The following is a 23,528-nucleotide window of genomic DNA, read 5'->3' as shown; positions in this document are numbered from 1 at the left end:
TATTATTACTTACTAACATACGTCATTAGTCATTACCGACTGAAATAAGAAGTTGCGAGTAGGCAGTAGAAATTGGTATAATGAATTTTAGGAAGTCTATCCAGTGTCATAGTAGGCGCAATAACCCACAATAACCGACCTGCACTATCATCCTATCAAAGATGACGTCCTATTTTTTACAGGATAGTCTTTTATTTTGATTTGTTTCATGTTGTCCTGACGTATATATATAATATACTATATACTATGTAGGCATAATAGTATAATAATTTATACTTTAGTCTATAATATATAGTATTATACGTATACATATATGATAAGCATATTTAATTTTGTTTTTGAATTCGTTGATAATAATATTATGTTATTAATGATGACAGTGATAGCGATTGTATTTATGAAATATAATTACCAAGAAAATCAATATCGGTTATTATAATGCGTATATATTATAATATAAAGCTAAGGAGCGTAGCGTGCATGTAAGCACTGTAAGCACTGCTTACACTTTAAATGAAAGAAAAAATAAATTTGATCAATCACGACTAATAGGTACATAATAAATGATTTTTAAAATTTTAATTTTATTTATAAAATATTTAAGTTATAGCTGGTAGTGGTTTTTGTCATTGTTTATTTGTCGTACACTTTCTACTGATTACCAACTATTTTAAGAAAATCATCGATTGTAGGTCTATTTTTAATCCATTCTGTATTATGTTAACTGCATAATCATAATACGATATACAGTGTAACACATTCTGAAAATGCTTACGCGCAACTGTTGTTTTCGAATAGTCTATAAATCTATAATACCATAGAGGGGGTCACGTATTTAACTAGCGTTTGTAAGCACATTTGATTTTGCTTACGCGAGAAACAAGAAGCGACCAGCACGTAGTCCGACGCGTTGTAGACTGTAGTCGTTTTTACGTACACTGTCACTGTCATTCGCCTGATAGACTTTTGAAGTATTTATACTTCAATTTCTTTATTTTATCTTTATGTTATCAAACAATTGTTACAAAAATCTTTTGGAACTTACTCATTTTCTAAAAAACAAAATATTATAAATAAGGGAAGACCTACTCCAAAACTTCAAAATTTAAAATCAAAAAATAAAAAAACTTTTCGATATTTTAATTCATCCTATTACGATTCAAATAAATGGTTATCTGGTTGTGAAAAATCTCAAAAACTTTACTTTTGGCCTTGTATTTTATTTTCACGTGAATCAAACATTTGGTCAAAATTTGGTTTTGTTGATTTAAATAATTATCACAGGTGCTGAACGTTCATTTTCGACATACATATTTAAGAAACTCTCAATCACAAAATAGACTATCAGCGTTGTCAATATTATCTATTGAAAAACAATTACTAACCCAAATTCAAAAGGAAAACAGTTTTTATGATGAAGTTATTGAAGACTAGGTACTCAAAAAAACCAAGACGAATAAATTTATGTTTTAAATGAAATTTTAAAAGTGATCGTTTATAATAATTCATAATATTGTTTTTAATTTGATTTGTACAACTAGTATATTTTTAAAAATATTAAAAATGTTAAAAAGATAAAATTTATTTATACATAATTTATAATTAGGTATTTAGGTATAGTACCTATATTGTAATCACTTTTGAAAAAAAAAATTCACTGCTTACATCTTTTTAATACCCACGCCACGCCACTGAATTATTAAAGCTCCATGTAGATATAATATTTACAATTTTATAATAAAACAACTAAATATAGCCGTCATTCTATGATGTTGATGTCAGCCATAATTTATAAAGCCAGACAATGTAAACATTTATTCATTATTCATATACATAATATATACTTATATATTATACATATAATATACCTATTACCTACTGTGTGTGTAAACATTTCCACTGTTTTGTAGAAGGAGATGGCTAACTAGTTGTTGTATATATATATATATATGTGTGTCTAGTATCTATCATGATATCATGCAAGTTTTTTACAACAATTAAAAATCAACAAAAAAAGGTGGGCAAGTCGCATATAGGTGTCGTTCTGCTGTACAGTAGGTTACAAATGAGTCACTGTAATGGATTGTGTTAAATTTGAATTCTATGATATATAATATCACTGTATTAGAAATAAGATTCTGAGCGAAGGCGGTCAGTCAGCCTATGATATAACCAAATATATTTGATAATATTATTGTGAATAAAGTAATTTATATAGTATAACCTATTTACGTGGAACCTAGTTTTAAATTTTTAATCCTTAACTATAAAAGTTAAATAATTTATAAATTTTTGACTTCAAAATAATTTTTATAATTTTGTCAAAACTCAAACTTTAAATGTTTATAAAAAAAATTGTAAAATCCAACAGTATTATACTAATTATAACAGTATAATAATTCGACAGTAGACGAAAAAATGAATGACAAATTGACAAATAATACCATAATAGTATATGAATAATAGTTTAATTATTGATTGTAAATACTAGTATTTAATTACTATTTATAATCAATGGTATTATTAATAATGAAATGTATAATTCTCTAAACTTTTTAGATTAAAACTACCTATAACGTACACAATATTTTCGTTGTTATTGTATTTTCACTGCGGCCTGCGGGTATTTTTACTATTATAATTTCTGGCTATGCCTGATAAATTGTAGATACGTCTCTGTGTCGTCGAATTTAATCAAATTAATTTCAGTAATGCCGTTTATATAAAAATACCATTTATTGTATAATAATTAAAATAAATGATAACACCAATTTCCAATATATTAGGACTTTTTTTAAAAGTCAGGGGGTGTCCAGACATGGAGAACACCCCCCCCCCCCCCCCAAAAAAAAAAAAATAAATACGTCACTGACAGTTACAGTTTTATTGTAAAACAAGGAAATCAATTTTGTCAAAAACTGGTTTTACGAAAAACGTTGATGCTCCCAAAAGCACCAACTAGATCCAATTATTAGAAACAAGTAATCACCCTCAAAGTTGATGATCATATCATTATTTACACTATAATAAATGGCTAAATAGATATACAGCGCCATGCTATGATATATATATTGTATACATAAACGATAAACACACACAAAAAGGACGTTTTATTTTAAGTCAATACCTTCATTCATCGCTCCGATCATAATTGTAAACAGTTGAAGAAATAATATGCAACGGCCAGGAAATACCTACCTACCTATACTTTATAGATGTCATCTGACGACTGACATTATTGTATTCGTTTATTATTCGGTCCTAATAACATTAGATTACAGCTAGGGTGAGTGAATATCGTGTTTTGTGGTGCTTGAAAAGCTGGCGTGAAGTTTTGCTAGGGTCTAGAACTAGCCATTTTATACTACTCACTCACTTAACTATGTTAAAAAGTCCGTATTTTTATACATTATTACACAGCTAAGCCTGGCTAATACTGCAGCTAGTTACGAAATATTTTAGATTTTTTTACTTTTATACATTTGTTCAAAAAACATTTATATATTGTATTGTTTGCGTTGATAATAATAATTATTAAGTACCTACCTAAGCATCAAACATACTAAAATACTAAATAGCATATATACAACATACTATACCTAACCAAGTGTTTAATAGAAAATTATAAATACCAATGAATATCACATGATTGGTTATACAAATTATAAAACAAATAGTTTTACTTCAACCTTCGAAAATCGTAAGGATGTCAACAAAAATAAAGCGGTTCAGCCGAGTAAGAACCAACCGGATGACGTTAACTAATCCATATGTTGACACTTGACAGTTGACAGATTTAAGGGTAGAAGTACCCAAAATGTATAGTGAATGTTTTTCAATAACAAACTATCATGCTATATACATAATACATATGGGCATCTGGCATACCATTATACCAACGCATTTTTAAATCTCCACCACCGACCGACTATATAGGTAGGTAGCCTACAATTTTACTTACACAATATATGCATATAGCTACATGCCGACATACATATAGTTAAGTAATATTGGAATTGGCTATTATAAATAGGTATAATCACAATAATGTAATATACGCCACAACCATGTAAATTATACAATATAAATTCTATAGCTAGTGTAAAAGTAAACAATATTGGCTACATTTCAATTTACTAAATAGGTAGGTAATATATTTTATGTTTGTTATGACAAATTATTAATTAAAAACAGAGATTTTTTTGGAAATTGACCAAATATATTTCGGTAAACTTACTTTTAATGATCACTGCACATTATGGAAGTTTAAAAACTTATTTTAGTGTCGATAGGGGCCTGCGGACATAATATCGAATTCCAAATTCTGTACATGCTTTAGTAAGTTATCTGCCGAATGCCACAGCACACATCCTACAGCATAATAGGTACACATATAAAATATTATATAATGTTTATATATAGTTATCATGGAAAAGTATTTATAATAATATTATAATAACCGAGATATATTGTATAATAATATGATCGTTGATTAAATATTCCAATATTTAAGTATATTTGATCAATGCTGTGATGTAATATCTAATATATTACCTACATTAAAACTATAAATTGTAATAAATAAAAATATATGACCCCCCCCCCCACCCCTGGAAGTACCTATTTAGACAATTGTTAAGAGGAGTAGACTAGTATAGAGGACATAGACACCTATAATCTAATAATTAATATACCTACCTAACTAATAACTATATATACCTAAGTAATATAAACATTAAGTATTTCATTCTTTAATTTATTAAAATTTAAAAAATATATTACGTAATTTTATTATTATTAAATAACCTACTTAATTTTGTTTTAAATTATTTACCAATCAATCAACGACTAAAATATACCAAAAATGCAATTATTTTATTTAGCATCCCAGGCTTGTTTCTAAAAAAAAACATGTCAAAGGATTCGGGAAGTCTCATACTTTCTGCCTCTAGGATTTGGATTTTGGACGTACCAACCAACCAACCTATATGGCTATGTAGGTATATACTATATAATTTTAATTACCTATAACTTAAAATACGATCATACTATAATACTATAGTTATAGGCTTATAGCCTATATGGGTACCTATTAAGTTTGTTTTCTTGCGACTGCAGTTAGAGATGTACCAGTAGCAACATTTTAAGTGTGAAAAATCGAATTTTTATTTTCGGGTGTATTTTCTTTGTGAAAGTATAACTCTTAAAAGAATTTCAGCAGGAGGGGGGTTAAAAATGGATATTGCTGTGTCTGTATACCTAATGTTTGTAACGCCTATAACTTATAACGTTTAAGTGTTATAACATTAGTCACGGTAGATGTATTTTTTTCATATCGATGTATTTACAAGTAATTGAAGACCCTTTTGAAAATCTTCACCTGCAGGGCTGCAGGTCACTGTGACGCTGCACCATCCACCTAAAATAACAATTATCTGGAAACACTTAAATATGCGCTGCAATCCTACAACCACTCACCACTATATAATATAATATATGGCCGATTGCAAATGTTTGGATTTTATTCGGTGTTTCGACGTCATCGAGTATATTTTATAGGTACTCACGTGTAAATGCGGAAACACAAACGTCACAAACTCATCTAAAAATGACGTATACGGTACAGAAAATGATCATACAGTAAGAGTGTAAGACCGAGTATTTGCTAAGGTATATAATAATACCTACCTACGTCTGAGAAAAAACATTTTGAGGCGCCCTGGGCAACACGAGTTTTCCAACCACGCCCACTTTCACGGTGCGATGGACACACGAAATAACAAAGTACCTACGTACAATACACGTGTATTATATAGACAAGACGTGTATGCCCGATGCCGTCAGAGTCGTTGGACGACCGACGACAACTGCGGGAATCCGGGATGCGGCACGTCGGTGTGTGTGTCTCTTTGTCCGGCGGACGCACGAAGACGACGACGACGGATGCCAATAATAATGTGCGCGGCGTGGCGCGATTTTATCACCACGACCGTAACCACCGCCGCGGCCGATTAGGTACCTAATACCTATATAGTATAGTAGCCGGTATTCGTGTGAATGAATAATTATAACATTGTTCTATCTAAATCATGTACCTACCTACAATCTAGATTTTAGTTAGCTGGTGGGGCCTGTATTGGCAGGCACTATATTAAAAGACGCTTAGACATAAATACTATAGCTAGCTGTATAAATGATCTATTATATTATAGTTTAAATTATAATCAATCATTATGATACATATTAATTATTAGGTACATAATGTTTGCCTAAAACGAATAGCCGGTCGTGAAAACTGAGCCACACTCGGGAAGCCGCGGTAACAATATCGTTATATGCCTAGGCGGTGAATGGTTAATGCTATTAAAGAAGTAATTATTTCAGTCACGCAAAAACATTTTTCAGTTTCACACTAATCATTTGAGTATTTGACTATATAGGTACCTATTATTATTTTATAGCATGTACATAGTATTGGAACGATTTGTAATTATTTTAAAATAATTTATAAATATGATTCAATTGTACACCAGTTAATTTTTATTTTTTGTCCGACCCGCCCGATCTTTTTAGGAAATAAATAGAAATATTTTTCCCAGAGATATTCAATAAAAACAAAAATGTTTTGATGTTTACCTATTATTTACAGAAATATTACGTTTGCAGGTTATTATTAAATGTAATTTATTTATAAATATGTATAATTGTTTATTGCACAATAGTAAATTGAGCAATACCTATATAGATAGTATTTACGATAAAGAGAACAATTTATAATATTTATAACAAAAGGGTTGTGGGATTAGGTACTTATTTAAATTTTAAATGTAAACTTTGTTAAGAAAAATTAAAGCCTATGATAATGTGTGTACTATTTTATACTACCTATTGATCATAAGGACATAAGCAACGGGAAGTGAAACATGCAAAAAGTTTTCAAAAGCATACAACACGAATACACGATTAATAAATTACTAAGGATAAGCATTTATTTTTGTTTTAGTATTGTCTATTGTTTAAAAATAAATTTCACTTACTTTAATCATAAGATTAGTCTAGTTAGTTAGTGTATTCTGGCTTACATTCGTTTGATTCTTGATATTCAAATTCAATGACATACAAAATAATTTTTAAAACTGGAGAACTTTAATATTATAGATTAAGTAACTACGGTACTTTCCGATTAGGTACTTATCGGCATTCATGGATGACGGGTAGTCATATTTGTCATACATGTACTCAAGTTATCATATATAAATTACGATTACCATTAACCCATGTCTTACACGCATTCATCAATGTATACCTACTTAAATAATGACGTTAGAATAATTCAGGGGCGCCATTTCAGTTCTAAAATAGGACTGCCAAATTTTTTACCATGCCACAGTTATAACAATGAAAATTGAAATGTAGCCATGTTGGAGTTTTTTCTAACCTTACTATTAGGGATGAAAAATAATTAATATTTTAAGTGATAACATATGGTAAAAGTATAATATCATTATTCATTAATATACATTTTCTTTTTTTTAATATTTATGTATATCCCTTTATTTATAAAATATTTTTTTCTTATATTAATTATTTCAATTAATTCAATTTAACTGATACATCGGCGCCAGCATGAAATTAAGACAGGCCAATATGATACGGCGAAAAATAGGGCCGCCAATGCATACCCTGCGATTCGCCGATACCCCAAATGGCGCCCCTGCAATAATTACGTTCTACATTATTTAAAAGAAAAAATAAAGTATTTTGTACATTTTCACCATTTAAAACCTTCACATTTATGATTAGTAATTAGAGGACTATAGATAAATGCATGTAATAATAGTCAATATACCCCTACATGTACATTATAAACTTCCATAACGGAGTAACTGTTTAGTAATTGCTATTCATAGATTGTAGGACTTAGAATGACTCAAGTCAAATATAATATAATAGGTTCCTCTTGAAGAAATATTATATGTACCTACGCTATGGTTTTTATTTTCATTCTCGATATTTTATTGTACATAATTATATTTATCGACGATTAGGAAATAAATTAAAAAGTTGTCCATAGATGTTGATGAAGATTTGTAAGCTTGAAGGATTGTGTAAAACCGGTTGTCAGACTTGGAGCAGTGGCGAGTTATTCAATATATTCGTCAAAGCCCAAAGGTGGACTACACGCCCTCGCACTGCTATTTGGCAATAAAGGTACAGCGAAAGATGCAGCGGTTCATTTTTTGCTATTAGTATCTTAACCCTAAGGCACGCGCGCTTGGACACTTGTAGTTCGTACCACAAGAGTTTACTACACTCGCGCGCCTTGTACTTTCTATTACCTCCCACGCACAATGGATCGTTTATATTTTTACAAGCAACTTCCAATGTCCCACTTTTACTTTTCGCCGTTTAAATAATGATTTGTTTTTCACCTTCGTGTTATTACCCATAGATTACATTAGGAAAATAAGGACAAGGACAGGGGACAGATAATGAACAAATATACTAAAAAAATACATATACATTTATATATTTTTTCATCTCCTCTTCATCAATATTTAAAACTCTACTTAGGACAGAATATAAAAAAAAAGTATTTACAAAATACAAATACAATATATACTTATATATATTTAAAAATACTATATATAAGTACACTAAATTGGATGATCACAATAAGTAAATAACAACATGATAAAGGTCGACTATAATATATATATTTTTAGTAAACATTCCTATTAAAATTAATCTATTAATGAGATTTAGTTTTGTCTGTAAGACCAGGGAAATTCTTTAATTATTTTTTTTTTCAACTCAAAGGAACACATTTAAATGCAAATTGGAACTAGGGCAAGAAGCAATTCTACTAAATAAGTCATAAAATCCTAATAATAGTTGATACTCAAGTTAGTTAAATATCTGAAACAAAAATCAACATTATAATTTGTTAAGTTTTATGTAATAGTGGGTACCGCTAACATGATATTATCACAAACAAAAATAGATTAATCTCTATAAAAATAAAAATTCAATAATATCTATATGGAATTTGGATTTATAAAAATTAAATTGTTATTATTTTATTTTTTTACAATAAATATCTAAAAGGTATTATACTATTAGCTAGTAATATCACATCAAGCGGTATTTACTATAATATTATTACATATAGTGTTGAAAATATTGGAAGTCCAAACTGAATAAAATATTACGAAATATACTGAATAATTAATATTACAGTCCTTAATCTGGCTCCTTTTTAATTTATCAGAAATTCATAACATGAGTACCAATACACATGGATTTATGGAAAAATATTTAACCCGGGACGGATGATATCATTGTTTTGACAATAATAAATGGATTTCAAAATATGAATGTTATAAAATTGTTACTAGATAGTTTGTAAGTACCTATATAAAAAATGGCACAGACATGTTAGTAAAAAAATAAAGAAGCTAAACTATTTTTTTTTAAGGATTAAATAAATGTGTTAAGTATAGGCCAGTTTGTATTGTTTGTTCAATAATAAGTATGTCATGTAAAATCAATGTTAAAGGTTTTTACTCCTTAATATTTTAAATACATAAACATTGGCATACTGATACTATACTTGGCCCCTAAGAAATAAAGCAGTCTTTGAAAAAAAAAAAAAAAATAATAGGTAATAAGAAACGAAAATGTTATATAATGGAATGTTGTTTAAGCTAAAGGAACACATTAAATTTAAACAGAAAAAAATTACATAAATATTCTATGTACAAAAATAAAAAAATAAAAAAGAATAGTCAACTTATTTAGGGTCTATTTATTAAGTACAACAGTTATCCCTGTGATGATGAATTTTGATCGGATACATCTGATCTTCTGAGTTACGTTCATCAGCTAGTGATCTAAACCTAACAAATCCATTTTCAGCAACTAACATGGACGGTGAAGGCTGTATGGCTGCTCTCTCGGCATATGCATACATACTTCTAGAGTCATCATCCATTCGTTTTAATGATCTCCTTTCAGTAGTGTGCGCAAATAACTGATGGTTAGCCAACGGCGGACCACCCATTGAGTATGTGTCGTCATATATGTGTTTACCCGTACGTAATGTGTAATTGTGTACAGCTTGATTGGCACTGCAGATGGCTGGATAAATGTCATCTGATGGTGGATCACTCCGGGAAACAGTACCACGACATGGGAACAATGTTAAGCCAGATTGATTTTGAGCTTCTTTTTCGCTAGTATACCTCAGTGGCTGTATGGATGCCCAAAATATCAAAAAACATGATGATATCTCAATCACACGTACAGAGAACTGATAACCCCACCATAACCATGGGTTCGGCTGATCTTTACCCAACATTTCATAAACACCAACCATACCATATAATTGAACTGATGCCATAAGAAGACTCAACATACTAGTGGCCAATGTCACACGTACAGAATGAGCCAAAGTCGGTCGATGTTCATGGAAACTAGCTCCAAATATAGTTCCTTGTTTCCTTAAGGAAGCATTAGTCATAGACCTATATAGACATACATAAGTCACCCCAAGTATTACACATAATAGAATGTAGATACATTTGGATACTAATGAAAGTATATGAGCTTCTGAATAAAACAATACAATAATACAAAATGCCATATAGCAACAAATAAATATTGCTAATAATGACGATTTTTGTAAACTATAAAAAATTGTTTTTACATCAGTGGCTCGCAACAGAAACAAAAATAAAACTGAATATACAGTCAACAAGAGTGGGAATACTATGTTTAGAGCCAACCCAGACACTTGAATAGACAATGTTCCGTTTACATTATATGGGTCATATAACAAATATGCACTCCTTACACAGCCTATGATTATTAATAAACCATGTATAGTGACAAAGTAACCACATGTTAATAATTTCTTGAATGCTCTTATCCTTGCTATACTAACCATTGAACAAAATACCAATATCAGGAAAAGTATAGCAATTAAATAAACATGAACATCCCAAAAAACACCAAGAATATACCTGGCTCTTGGTTCAGGATGATCCGGCATAGAAACAATCTCTGGATGTGATTCAGGTATATCAACATCATTTTTAGATTCTGTTACTTGTTGCTCCTTAAATAATGATGGTTCATTTTCAGTTGTTTCTTCAGATGTTGTTTCATATACTTGAGATGAAGAGGTGGTTTCGATTGGTTGTACGATTCGTGGTGTGGGCTTGGGAACTTCTTGTTTAACAGTTCGAGATGGTTTAAGATCCTGGTCAAAGTTTGGCTTATCGTTACCTAATAATCCATCCATTTTCTTACCTGTATCATCAAACAATATTCTAAAAACATTTGGGCTTGACAAGTTTTGTACTTGCTGTACCACAATACTATAAGTATCGTTAAGGCCTTTGAATCCATTAACTGCTGTAGTACTAGTTGGTTCTGAATAAGTAGATTCTGGCACTCTTAACTTATTCAAACTAGGTGTGTTAATTGTCTTCTTTTTTGTATCAGCTACTGGCACATCTACAGGCCTGATGGGTATAAATTCTTTTTCAAATTTTGCCTGCACAATTCCTGGCCGTCTAGTTTGCAATGGCTTTTCTGAATTACTACCCCTAAGTGTTGGTTTGTCAGCAAATGGATTGAACCGCTCTGGAGGTAAAGGTGGAGTAAAAGTGTTTCGATCTGGAGGATTGTATGCAGGTATCAGACGGTTAGTTGGACTTGTCACATGTTGTTGTTGCGACGAATTTGTCCGTGAAGCCCGAGAGCCTGATCCTGGCTTTGACGCTAGTGTCTTGTTGAACAGCTCATAGTCTACGCCATCAGTTAGCACCCGTCTATCTAATACACCCATGTCATGGTCGAACATTTGTGCATTGCTGTCAGACACCAGGAGCCAAAGCATTGCCGCAAGCAATACCTGTGGCATGACTGGTCGCATTTGCGTGATATCAGATACGGACTCCTTTCATTATTATAATATTGTAGCTTTAGTTTTTATTTTTCAAAAAACACTAACTCGGCCGTGTACTTAAATGTAACATGTCAACTTACGATAATACCCTGGACATTACAAGACGGCCGGGTTCACAGGTGTCGGCGGCGCACAGGATACCGATAGAATCCTTTGTCATGATACGCAGTCGACACGACCACGGTAGCTCCTAAGTGTGTCAACACATTTTCACATCAAAACTCGCGCACTCCACGTCGTACTACGTTCGAACAATCACGACGGACGAATGTATAAAATGTTTACGAACGATACGGCACCTACCAAAATCGCACTTACGAACAGTGAATATACGCCCGGAAACAATAAACATTCCCTAATAAACCATTACGTCTGGTGCGCCAGCCATTTGCATTTTGTTATAATGAATTTCCCAAAGACTACATAATAATCATATGGTTCATGGATGTTATAAACAAACGCATTACAATCGATTAAAAAACATTTGCCATTTACCGGTTTGAAAACGTTGAAATTATTAAAACAAAATCATTTTATATTTTGTACAGTATTTATAAGTCTATAATTAATAATTATAAACATGAATTATTAATTAATATTGGAAAAATAATTTCTATGTTACCAATATTAAGTATGATAAGCGAATGTGGTAGATACCGAGTAATCGGTATATTATGATCTTAGGTATTGATAATGGAATATATTTTTGCCTGCTGCCGCGACCGACCGCCACTGTCTGGTGTCTAGCGCAATGCGCAACTGTGCAGTGGGCACTGGCCGCGACTAGCGCTGTAAACATGTTGGTGAGATACTGATTACTGATATCAATTTGAATTTCAATAGATATTATTCGTTTTGAAAGTATTAATATTTAATATTATGATTTTGAGATTTGCGTATATAATATTTTATATGATTTTTTTTTTTATTATATGAATCTGATTGTTTTTATAATTATGATTAGCCAAAAATAATAATAATGAGTAAAAGACCTAGAACGGAACCACCAACTAACGGTCAAGAAGACATTTGGGGTGACGATTTTACTTACGATGAAGTGAACTCAATTGTCAACATTGAATCGTTGGCATCACAATCACATTTTTCCGGTAAGTTAATTATTACAAAATAATTTTAAAATTCTTGTACCGACGAATCACATTGCCATTTTCCTCAAAACTAATATTATTGTAATATGGTGAATACATTGTGGTTAAATATCCAAATTAATGTTTAACTATTAATTTTATTTACATTTTATAATATATAATATCATATTTTAAATGTGTTCATATTACAAATTAATACATTTATTGAAAATATGTTTTAGTTCAACCTATGTCCCCCTTTATGTTCCAGTTAATTTAAATAACCCTGGTAATCAAAGGGACAGTCAAATTAGAGAGGGGGAGATCAAAAATTTAAAAAATAAAATCAAGCAGTTAGAAATTCAACTATACAACACAAAACAAGAACAAGATGATAAATTTAAAGCCTTAAAAAATATTATCGACTGTAAAGATACAGAGCTTAAATTCCAGGTTGGCTATTTAAAATCATATAGTCTGAAACTTAATGTAGATTAAATGACATTATTATTTTTGATAGCAACAAGAAACGACTGCTCTTAAAAATAAGATAAAAGAAATGAAGATTATCAACAAAATTGTCCCTCAGAAAAATGTATCATTTAGCTGTATGAAAACTGGAAGTAACTCAACTTTATTGTAAGAAAAATAATAATGATTTACTATATCTAATTATCACTAATTCATAAAATATTTAGACACAATGCTTCAGAACATAATACAAAAAAAAATGTATCAACTCAAACATTTCAAATCACAAATAATGAACATTATCTATTAATAAGGGATAATTTTCCAGAAATAAATAAAAGTTATGAAAAGCTAAAAAAGTGTTTGTATCCTGACTTATTTAGTATTCAAAATAATCAAAATGGTAAAAAATTTATTCAGGTATGAAAAAAGTAAAGATTCTTTAATACCTATTTTTATTTTTTCATTTGATAGATGTCAAAAATTTAAGTACAATACAAGATTGTCATTTAATTTTAGCCAAACTGATGGTGTTAGAAACTTTTGATGAAATTCAATCTTACTCTTTAATTGAATTGGTAAATAAAAAAAAAACAACCATAACTAAATTAAAAAAATATGTACTTACTTTAATTTTTCTAAATTTTTCAGTTATTTGAAAACTGTAAACATATTTTAGAATCTACAATTGAAATACTTCAAGAGACAATAGATGATGAGGATTTTGTTAAAAGAGAAAAACAATTAATTTATAGTTACTTACATTTAAACAAACAATGTTTAAAAAATAGGTTTTCTATGTAAGATAGTTATAATGTTATACTTCTACTCGTTCAACTTTTTTATCAACTTTTTTTCTTAGGTTTGATCTACAATTTTCTCATTTATTGGATTGCATATCAGTATTAACTACTATTTCTAATGTCGTCCCAAGAATTGTTATGAATCATACAAATAATTTATTTCAAACCTTTGTACACTTTTTACAAATAATCGGTTCACAAGTAATATTTATTGATTTTGAATGATTTTGATTTTAACTATCTAATTATTCTGTAATTTTATTGTTATAGAGTCGTACCTTGGAATATGTTTCGGTAATTATAGCACTGATAAAATTTCTTACGAATTTGTGTAGTTGTAATTGGAATATAACAAAACAAAAGTGAGTAATAAAATGTTTGAAACATGGTTTTACTTATTTTTCATGTTATGATCACTCTAGGCAATTGGACATTTATGATATAATTAAAGAAATAGTATTCTGTCGCCCATGCATTAACATTGTACAAGAACTAATCAATTTGTTAAGCAAAATTTCTATATACACAGAGATAACGGACAGTCTATGTCAATTATCTAGTAAGTTAAATAAGTTTTAAATCATATATTGTGTAAATTTAATTTATAACTAAATAATTTATTTAAAGATATTGATTATGATTTTGTTACTTTTTTTTTTAATGTAATGCTTTATTCTGTTTTGAACTAAAAAATGCTTTACGCTGGCCAACTTTTTATAATAACTGATTTACTAATAAGTTATTCTATTTTAACATTTAAATATCACAAATTTAGAACCTTTTATATTTGATTAAATACATTTATAAACTTTTTTATTAGTCACAAATTTAAAAGTAGCTTTTGAGTTTGGAATATTAAAAATTAACATTGTATATCAATATTTTTATGATTACATTTGAAATGTATTAATGTATTAATTGAATTTAACATTTTTACTTTTTATTCAAAATGGTAAATTATGTTACATACAAATTGGTTGTTGGCATTAAAAAAATTAACAAGTATATACAGTTAATAACCTCAAAATAAAATAATCTATGTTCCTAAGTTTTAACACTTATGATTAATACCATATATATTTTTTTTTTTTAGCTCCTAATACATTTATTCTATCTGACAGAGTTAGTACATTTACAACAGGTACAAACTGTACATTATTTTTTTATTTGTTTTAAAAATAATTCTATCGTTATTAATTTAGGAACATGTGTTCTCCGTGTCCTTTGTCTTCAGCTAGAACTCCTCAAACACAGCAATCATCTTATTACAAATTATTTATATTTTGTAAATGTTCTTTTAAATAGTACACATGTACCCAGATGGATGCACAAAATACCAAATAAAACATGTGATTGCACTGCATCATTTATAGAATTAACTATACAATTTTTGTATATTGTATTCAACATTTATGAAAAAGGTATATTTGGTTATAATTTTTTAAGGAAGATAATTACAATATTTTTATTATTTAGAAAGAGAATCTTATGACATTGATCTATTAAAACTAATGGAAGAAATTGTTGAAAATAGTTACTCAATACTGTATCGTCTAGGAAAGTTGGATGAAGAATTTCGTAGTCACATAAGTAAATGTAAGGGCCGTTATGATGTTATCGTTCGGAAAATTCAAAAGCTTGAATTTGGTAAATCAAACAGTAAGAACCACAGTAAATTTATTTATTGAATTAATTGTATTAATATTTGTATTCATGCAGCATTTTTAGTAAAAGAATTGAAAAAATTTGAATTCAAATCATTAACACATAGCCAATACAGTTCTTCAGTAATTTATGAAGTATTTCCGATTGATAAACCTAAGTTTACACAAAAATCACAGTACCAATTTGATGAACCTAACAAACAAATTTCTGAAAATAATGTATGGAATAACTAACAATGCATAAATTGTATTGTATAGAACTATATTCAGGTGCGTATATTAATTAATAGTAATATCTTAACTAAATATAGAATAAAAACATTAATTAAAATTATTATTCAGTAAGTTCCTCCTCATCACTGAAGTATGAATCTTTACGGTATACTTTTTTATGTAACACCTCAACTTTGCTAGACTGGTCAATATTATTCTTTTGCTGGAAAAAAAAATAAATAACCAAACTGTATGATACTTATATTAATAATTATTTATTAGTTCTTCTTACTTCTTCGTGTATTACTGCACTTAATGTCTCCATATGAGATATATCACATTTTTCTTCATCACTATTTCTTTCTTTGTAATTTTTAGTTCTGTCATAAAATTCTGTATCCTCTTCTGAGCTAAGATAAGATTCTTGATTCTGTAACAAAATAAATAAATCATTTGAAATGTATACTTACTTGTTATTTGCCAAATGAAAAAAAATTTCTTACTTTGCTACATCCTTCATTACCATCTAAGTTTTTCTTTTTTTTCTTTTTAGGTGGTGGCTGTCGTTCACCCAAACAATTTTCTGGACATTTGTAACTAAGATGGCCTTCTTTGCCACATTCGTAGCAAAAACTTTTGTCAGTATACTGACGTTTCCTGATAAATTCTGTACTACGGCCATTGTCTACTGCGATAGAACTTTTTAACGTTCTCCCGAACATCTAAGACACAAATATATACAAGTTGTTTTTTAAGAGGTATAGATAGCTTAAAAATGTAAGAGATAATATAATATCATTACTTGTATGCCATTTGTAGATTTAACACAAACGTTAGCTTCATTTTGATTAAGAAATAATACAAATGCCACTCCTTTACTTTGTCGTGTTGTTTTATCTTTAACTATTGTGATTCTAATATGATAAAATTATATTAATCATAAAGTTAAGTGATTTATTTAAAATGGTGCAAATTTTAGGTTTAAAATGAATACATATTTATTAATTATTTATGTAATTTTTATGTTAATATTTTTGTATTATTGTTTTTTAATTAATTGATTTTATAAATAAAATACATTTATAATAATTGATTCAACTATAAATGTTACATATATACAGCTACTAAATGTATGTTACATATTTACCTATCCCTGATAGTTGTAAGGTGATTACTTACAGTGTAATATCTTACACCTTATCAACAAAATACAAAGCAGTAAACATTTTTATATTGATGAATCTAATTCAGTCGTATTTAAAAAAAAAAAATAATGCATTTTTTTAAATTTTTAAATGTGTTCTATTTTAATATTAAATATTCAGTTTCCATGAATGGAACAACTTCTGACTAACAATTATAGTTCTAAACATATTTTTTTGTTTTTTAAAAAAAAACTATAACAGTATTTAAGCGCATTATGCATTATATATTTTGATTATGACTAAGAGATTTTGGATAAAATTTAAATGTCAAAAATTATAAAAAAAATGATCTTTGTTAAAAAGAAGGAGAATCTCTGTGTGATATTTAATATAAAATATGTTTGTTATTTGGCATGTATTATGATAATTATTTGTTAATTTTTGATTTGTTATGTATATACAGTGATTTTTAAGCATGCTCACCCTTTTTTTATGCTTTGGCGTTTTTAGATATACTCAAGGTTAGGATCTTTAAACCATATTTTCAAATACTTGAGATTTTTTACTCCACTTTGGGATGATCCTTTATCAATAAAAATTTCTTTTTTTTCAAATAGAAACCCCCATTTCACTTTTAATTATTCAGCAAATATTTTTTTTGTGAATTTTGATGTATCTAAATCTAAATTTAAGTGGGTAGTTTTTGAGTTACATATTAATATCTTAGTGAATGTTGTATGGTAATGGGTCAAATACACATAGCTTAGATAATTTGAAAATGTTTGTCTATCAATATAAATAATTTATGAAAATGATCCAAATATAATAACTTCTACATCTATTACAATATATAGTTTATATTTTTAAGGATTTTTATCCTTAGTATAAATATTTTAATAACTCCAAAACTACTTATTAGAATTGATTAGATACATCAACATTCTCAAGAAAATTGTACACTAAATTATTTACAGTAAGAAATGAGAGGGGAGGATTCTTATTTGAAAAATTGAAGTTTGTAATCACCACAGGACACTCCTTAAATAGTACAATAAATATGAAAAAATTTGAAAACACTGTAATTACATATACTTGAAAATTCTAAAAATCAGAATTTGAATAAATATAGTATTAAAGAGGAAAATGGGGGGTTAGCTTAAAATCACTCTGTTTAATACTACAGTGAGTTCCACTTAATGTAATCACTGCTTTATAGAATCATTGATAATCCCAAACCAATTATTATATTAATAAAAAGATGCTTTATGGAATCAACTGGTTAATAGAATCAAAAAGACAGCTGACGGCAACTTAAAATTAAAAATTGATTTAGTATGGTGTTGTAGAAACAAGAAGTAATATTTTGAAATTGTTTTAATTCATGTTATTAAGTTGACAATTTCATTAAGCACGATTCCTTCATAAATATTCGAGTAAATATTACTTATCACTAGCTCTGTACGACACATCTAAATATATATGTTATGTACTTATTAATTTTAAAAAAGTTTTAGTTCATGGGTAATATTCTAATATTATTATGCATCTTAATTTTTAAGACATAGTTTCAAAAAAAAAAAAATACTTTTTATAATGTGTATACCCACTTAACTAATTTTCCATATTTTTCAAATACTTTATGTAAGTCGTTGTTTGTCAAATTGAATGGAAGATTTGAAACATATACTGTACATTTGCTTGGAGCTAATTTATTCATAATAAATGTGAATTTAAAAAAAAAAATGAATTTATCATTTACCTAATTGAACATTAGTACATATCGAAACTAGCACTAGTGTAAATACTAACTAAAAATGTATTCAACTTTAACCGACTACTGAGTACCAACAAGCGACATAATTCTAAATTCATAAAAGAAAATCTTAGTTCACAGTATCACCATTATATTGTATTGTTCTATGGTATCACAGCAGTAGACATTAGTATTTACATCGTCATTATCATATTCATGGCTAAATACACTGGTATTATCATATAGATAAGACATGTTTATCCGAGAATGCGCGCCAAAATTTAATTTAATGTTGTTATTAGGTATTATAGTTGTTCACGTCATGACGACGGCCAAATAATAATCTATCTATAAAAAAAAAAAAAATAGGAAAATGTTCTCATAAACATTATAACTTTATATATACATGTATTTAATTATATTATGTGGTTTTTCGGTTTTCGTACAAAACTTTATCTTATATATTGTGTATAATATTATATGTGATTAAAGCTATGAAAATAATTTGTTTTCTATGATGAATGATGATAACATTATTACATACATAAACAGTTAATTAATGACAAACGTCAAAGGTCAAACACTTTCTTAAAATAAAATACTGAAAAGCTTTAGTGTTTTACCAATTACAATTACCAGTTTTCTGACATTTTTAATACATACCTATAATGTACCATAAATAATTGATAATATTGACTATTAATAGTTGAGGATAAAATTCATACAAATCTAAATCTAAATAGGTAGGTACAAATAGTAATTCATTTTATATTTAATAGTTTCATGTTATTAAAGTTAACAGTAACTATACAATGAATTTTTTTAAATATGTTTTGTCTTTACGTGTGTGAAGTTGGGTGACAAAAGATAGGTAACTCTAGTGATAAGAAACCATGTATGCCCGGTTGCATATCGGTGAATTCCAGGCACCCACCCAACATATATAATATGTTCATTTGTTGACTTAACCCATAAGATAGCAGAAATTATTCCCTTTAAAAAAAATACCGGTGCAAAAGACGGAAATTTAAAATATTTGTAATACCGGTATAATTTTTGTAATACAGGTATAAATGTGTAATCCCAACATTTAAAATTAACTATTCATTCTAAGATCATATTATTATAATAAATTGTATAATAAATTAATAACTAATATGTATAATCAAATAGATCATTTACAGTATTTGTAGTTACTACACAGTACACACCAGCTCTGGTTATGGATGATATATAAAGGGTGATTCATAAAGCGTAAAACACTCATTATCTCAAAAAGTATTAATGTTTTTGAAAATATTTTTTACATAGTTGTTAAAAAAACTACGTTTTAATAAAAAATTAGATTTTTAAATATTTTTTATCTATATAATTTTTTAAGTTTTTTACATTTTTGAATGACAGCATAGAGTTTTAAATTCATATTCCAAAGCAGAATATTTTTCTAAGTATTTTGATTTATAAAAATCTGATTTAGGGCGAGTAGTCTATGAGGTATAAGCATTTAAAGTTTAGATGGGCGGAGTGGAGTGGTATGGAGTTACCCCGCAAATAACTCATAAGCTACTCGTCCTAAATTCGATATTTATGTATTAAAATACTTAGAAAAATCTTCTGCTTTGGAAAATGAAATTGAAACTCTATGCTGTCATTCAAAAAAGTAAAAACTTAAAAATTATAAGGATAAAAAATATTTAAAAAAATATTTTTTTAATAAAAATGTTGTTTTTTAACAACTTGAAACTATGTAAAAAAATATTTTCAAAAACATTAATACTTTTTGAGATAATGAGTGTTATATACTTAATAAATCACCCTGTACATATATATATATATTGTATAATGAAATTCAGTTAAGAATAAGTATTGCAAACAAAGCGTATTTGTCTATGAATAGGACGTTCAGCTCCAGAGTATTGTCCAAAGCTACAAAAGAGAAACTATATACCTCCTACCTCAGGCCGATAGTAATGCATGCATGCGAGACATGGTCCACAACACAGAGGGGGATGAAGAGAAGCTACTCACCTTCAAAAAAAAAGTTTTACGGAAAATTTACGTACCTGTTCGAAATCAAGATGGGGAGTATGAGAGACGAAAGAACGATGAACTAGGAAGGTTATATAACAAACCAAATTTCGGATTGTTCTTAAAAGCGAAACGATTAGAGTGGGCTGGTGAAAGTGTCATACGAAATGTCCTAATCCGAAACCCAACAAAAAAACGACCAAGGGGAAGACCTCGCCAGCGGTGGTTAGACATAGTTAATAAAGATATTTCAGATACCGTCGAGACAAAGCGATTGGAGGATGCAATGGACCGGAATATATGGAGAAGTTTGGTTGAAGCATACAAAAGGCCTTAATGGCCTGTATCACTAAAAAAAAAAATTTATTCTGTACAGAGTTAGTATAATATAGGCAGGGGCGTATACAAGGGGGCGATGTGGGGGTCAGATCCCCCCCCAATAGGCCTTTTTTTAAATTTTATAAAATAGTGTTCTTAATGACTTAATGTAAGGAAATTACAAGGAAAAAAAATGGCAAGGATTTTTTGTAAATTTTTATTTTAACACATTCAACAATTAATTAAAAATAATTTACTTAATATTAATCAGTAATCATATATTTATTTCATATTCATATAATCGTATTATGTGATATTTGATAATATGTATATTATATATACAAGTATAATAAATTATTATAAGATAATAATATGTGGCAGACCAGCCACGGGCCGTCGCCAGTCGCCACCGTCACCGATATCAACGCGGCGGAGACGACGCCCGCATATCCGTGCGTATAATAATACATTTTCCTATACATTAGAAAAAGAAATATAAAAATAGCTAAAAATAGCTTAAATAATAAATATTATTATCTAAAAACAAAAATCAACCACAAATATTATGTCAGTTGTACGAACAAGTCATAACTACATATAACTACTTGTAGAATTTAAAATAAAATGTATTGAATATATATATGTTTTATCATTTATTAGGTATTTAAATGTGCACATACCTAGGTTTAGGTATTTTTGTTCCATAATAATTTGTTTGCAACTGATCCCCCCCCATACAAAAGTTATGTATACGCCACTGAATATAGGGGAATAATACCTGAGGAATTAACATTCTTATTTTTCAGTACCTATAATCTATATCAATGCTCTTTATACTTACATACTATTATACTAACAACAGTAACAACTATCAAGTCACTGTGACCAGCTGTATGGATGTATAAAATATAATTTCTGGGTTATCATACGGCCATAATATTATATAAGTACTGATGTCTGGTATATTATTATGCATTTTGTTTTTGTAAAACTAATATAGTAATATTATAGTACCAAATAATTAAAAAGTATGTTAAGGTAGACCCCCCACAACCAAAATAGTCAATAGCACTCACGAGACCATCCAACCCCCTACAAACAAACACGCAAAAAACTTTCGCAGAAAACACCGCACATAATATGTTTCTTTCCCAAAAAAAGACCAAGCAATAACCCCTATATATATATACTGATATTTTCAACACGATTCAAGATGTGCAACAAATAGAATATATTAAGGCATTCAGTCTACTTACGTCACCAAACAATATAAAATTTGCACCACGCGTTTCGAACAACAGGTTCTGCATATACTTCGCAAGCAAAAACATCGTCGAACAAATTATCACAAAACAATAAACAACACAGAAATATCGTATCGCCGTCAACCCTACTAAACGCATAATAATAACCAATTTCCACACGACATAATTGCAATTAACAATCTTTCAATCAAAATGCTATCACCAATTAAATTCAGTAAGGCCGGTTTTTCTATATAATGACGAGTTCGGTCACATAGGAAGTTTCATACGTCAACTGTATTATACACCCTGAGCACAGTGACAAAATTCCGAGCTCTATTTTATTACAATTCGACCAAACTGAATATCATATATTTCTGACATGCTTTTCATGTAAACAAACGGGCCACACAGCAAACCACTGTAAAAATAACAGAATATAATGCGGCATCAATCCATGGCAATAACTCATACAACCCTTCGGTTAAAAATGTCACATTATATAGTTACATAACCTACGCAATAATACGTTTTGACTTGAACATGATAATACCACGTTTTGCTTTGACATAAATATGGAAATATTACGTTATGCATTGAACATCAGTTTTAAAATCAAATTCCTCACACTTTTTTCCATATAAATCTATGTTCAACTCGATTTTTGAAATTTTGGCAATATCACGTTTTGGATTTTCGTTCTCCAATTCGAACACGCGCATATCACTCAGGTCATTCATATTTTGATGTCTTAAAATTTAAATCTTAATCCTTAAAACTAATAATCCAGTAATGGTTTTTGAGATAATTGCTTCATCCAGCCTCCA

General features: G+C 28.9%; 3 protein-coding genes across 5 annotated transcripts; 1 reads left to right on the top strand and 2 right to left on the bottom strand.

Annotated features, from left to right (window-relative positions):
* Nucleotides 1–8,514: 8,514 nt before the first annotated feature.
* On the bottom strand, nucleotides 8,515–12,379 carry LOC132952165 (uncharacterized). The gene has a single exon (XM_061024353.1). It carries the CDS (start codon nucleotides 11,939–11,941, stop codon nucleotides 9,812–9,814), a length of 2,130 nt encoding a protein of 709 aa, XP_060880336.1. The 5' UTR covers nucleotides 11,942–12,379; the 3' UTR covers nucleotides 8,515–9,811.
* A 414-nt stretch (nucleotides 12,380–12,793) lies between these two features.
* LOC132952541 (uncharacterized) lies at nucleotides 12,794–16,906 on the top strand. 3 transcript variants are annotated; one of them, XM_061024865.1, is made up of 14 exons: nucleotides 12,794–13,083; nucleotides 13,334–13,515; nucleotides 13,583–13,701; nucleotides 13,761–13,936; nucleotides 14,008–14,111; nucleotides 14,185–14,333; nucleotides 14,396–14,537; nucleotides 14,607–14,698; nucleotides 14,759–14,895; nucleotides 15,430–15,477; nucleotides 15,539–15,757; nucleotides 15,813–15,983; nucleotides 16,056–16,270; nucleotides 16,767–16,906. In XM_061024865.1, the coding sequence occupies exons 1-13, from the start codon at nucleotides 12,954–12,956 to the stop codon at nucleotides 16,232–16,234; spliced, it is 1,848 nt and encodes a 615-aa protein (XP_060880848.1). In that variant the 5' UTR covers nucleotides 12,794–12,953; the 3' UTR covers nucleotides 16,235–16,270; nucleotides 16,767–16,906. The 3 variants fall into 3 exon arrangements, with proteins under 3 accessions (XP_060880848.1, XP_060880847.1, XP_060880849.1); XM_061024864.1 differs by having other exon boundaries at nucleotides 12,797–13,083; nucleotides 15,813–15,995; XM_061024866.1 differs by having other exon boundaries at nucleotides 12,943–13,083; nucleotides 13,305–13,515; nucleotides 15,813–15,995.
* Nucleotides 16,246–19,269, bottom strand: LOC132952543 (zinc finger CCHC-type and RNA-binding motif-containing protein 1-like). Its single transcript, XM_061024867.1, has 5 exons — nucleotides 18,966–19,269; nucleotides 17,016–17,127; nucleotides 16,717–16,935; nucleotides 16,506–16,643; nucleotides 16,246–16,436 (listed from the first exon to the last, which is right to left on the bottom strand). Exons 1-5 carry the CDS (start codon nucleotides 19,073–19,075, stop codon nucleotides 16,335–16,337), a joined length of 681 nt encoding a protein of 226 aa, XP_060880850.1. The 5' UTR covers nucleotides 19,076–19,269; the 3' UTR covers nucleotides 16,246–16,334.
* Between the last annotated feature and the right edge of the window lie 4,259 nt (nucleotides 19,270–23,528).

This window comes from Metopolophium dirhodum, chromosome 9, assembly GCF_019925205.1.
Source record: "Metopolophium dirhodum isolate CAU chromosome 9, ASM1992520v1, whole genome shotgun sequence".
Taxonomy (NCBI): domain Eukaryota; kingdom Metazoa; phylum Arthropoda; class Insecta; order Hemiptera; family Aphididae; genus Metopolophium; species Metopolophium dirhodum.
Note: the sequence above shows the minus strand (reverse complement) of the source record. Positions and strands in the feature narration are given on the sequence as shown.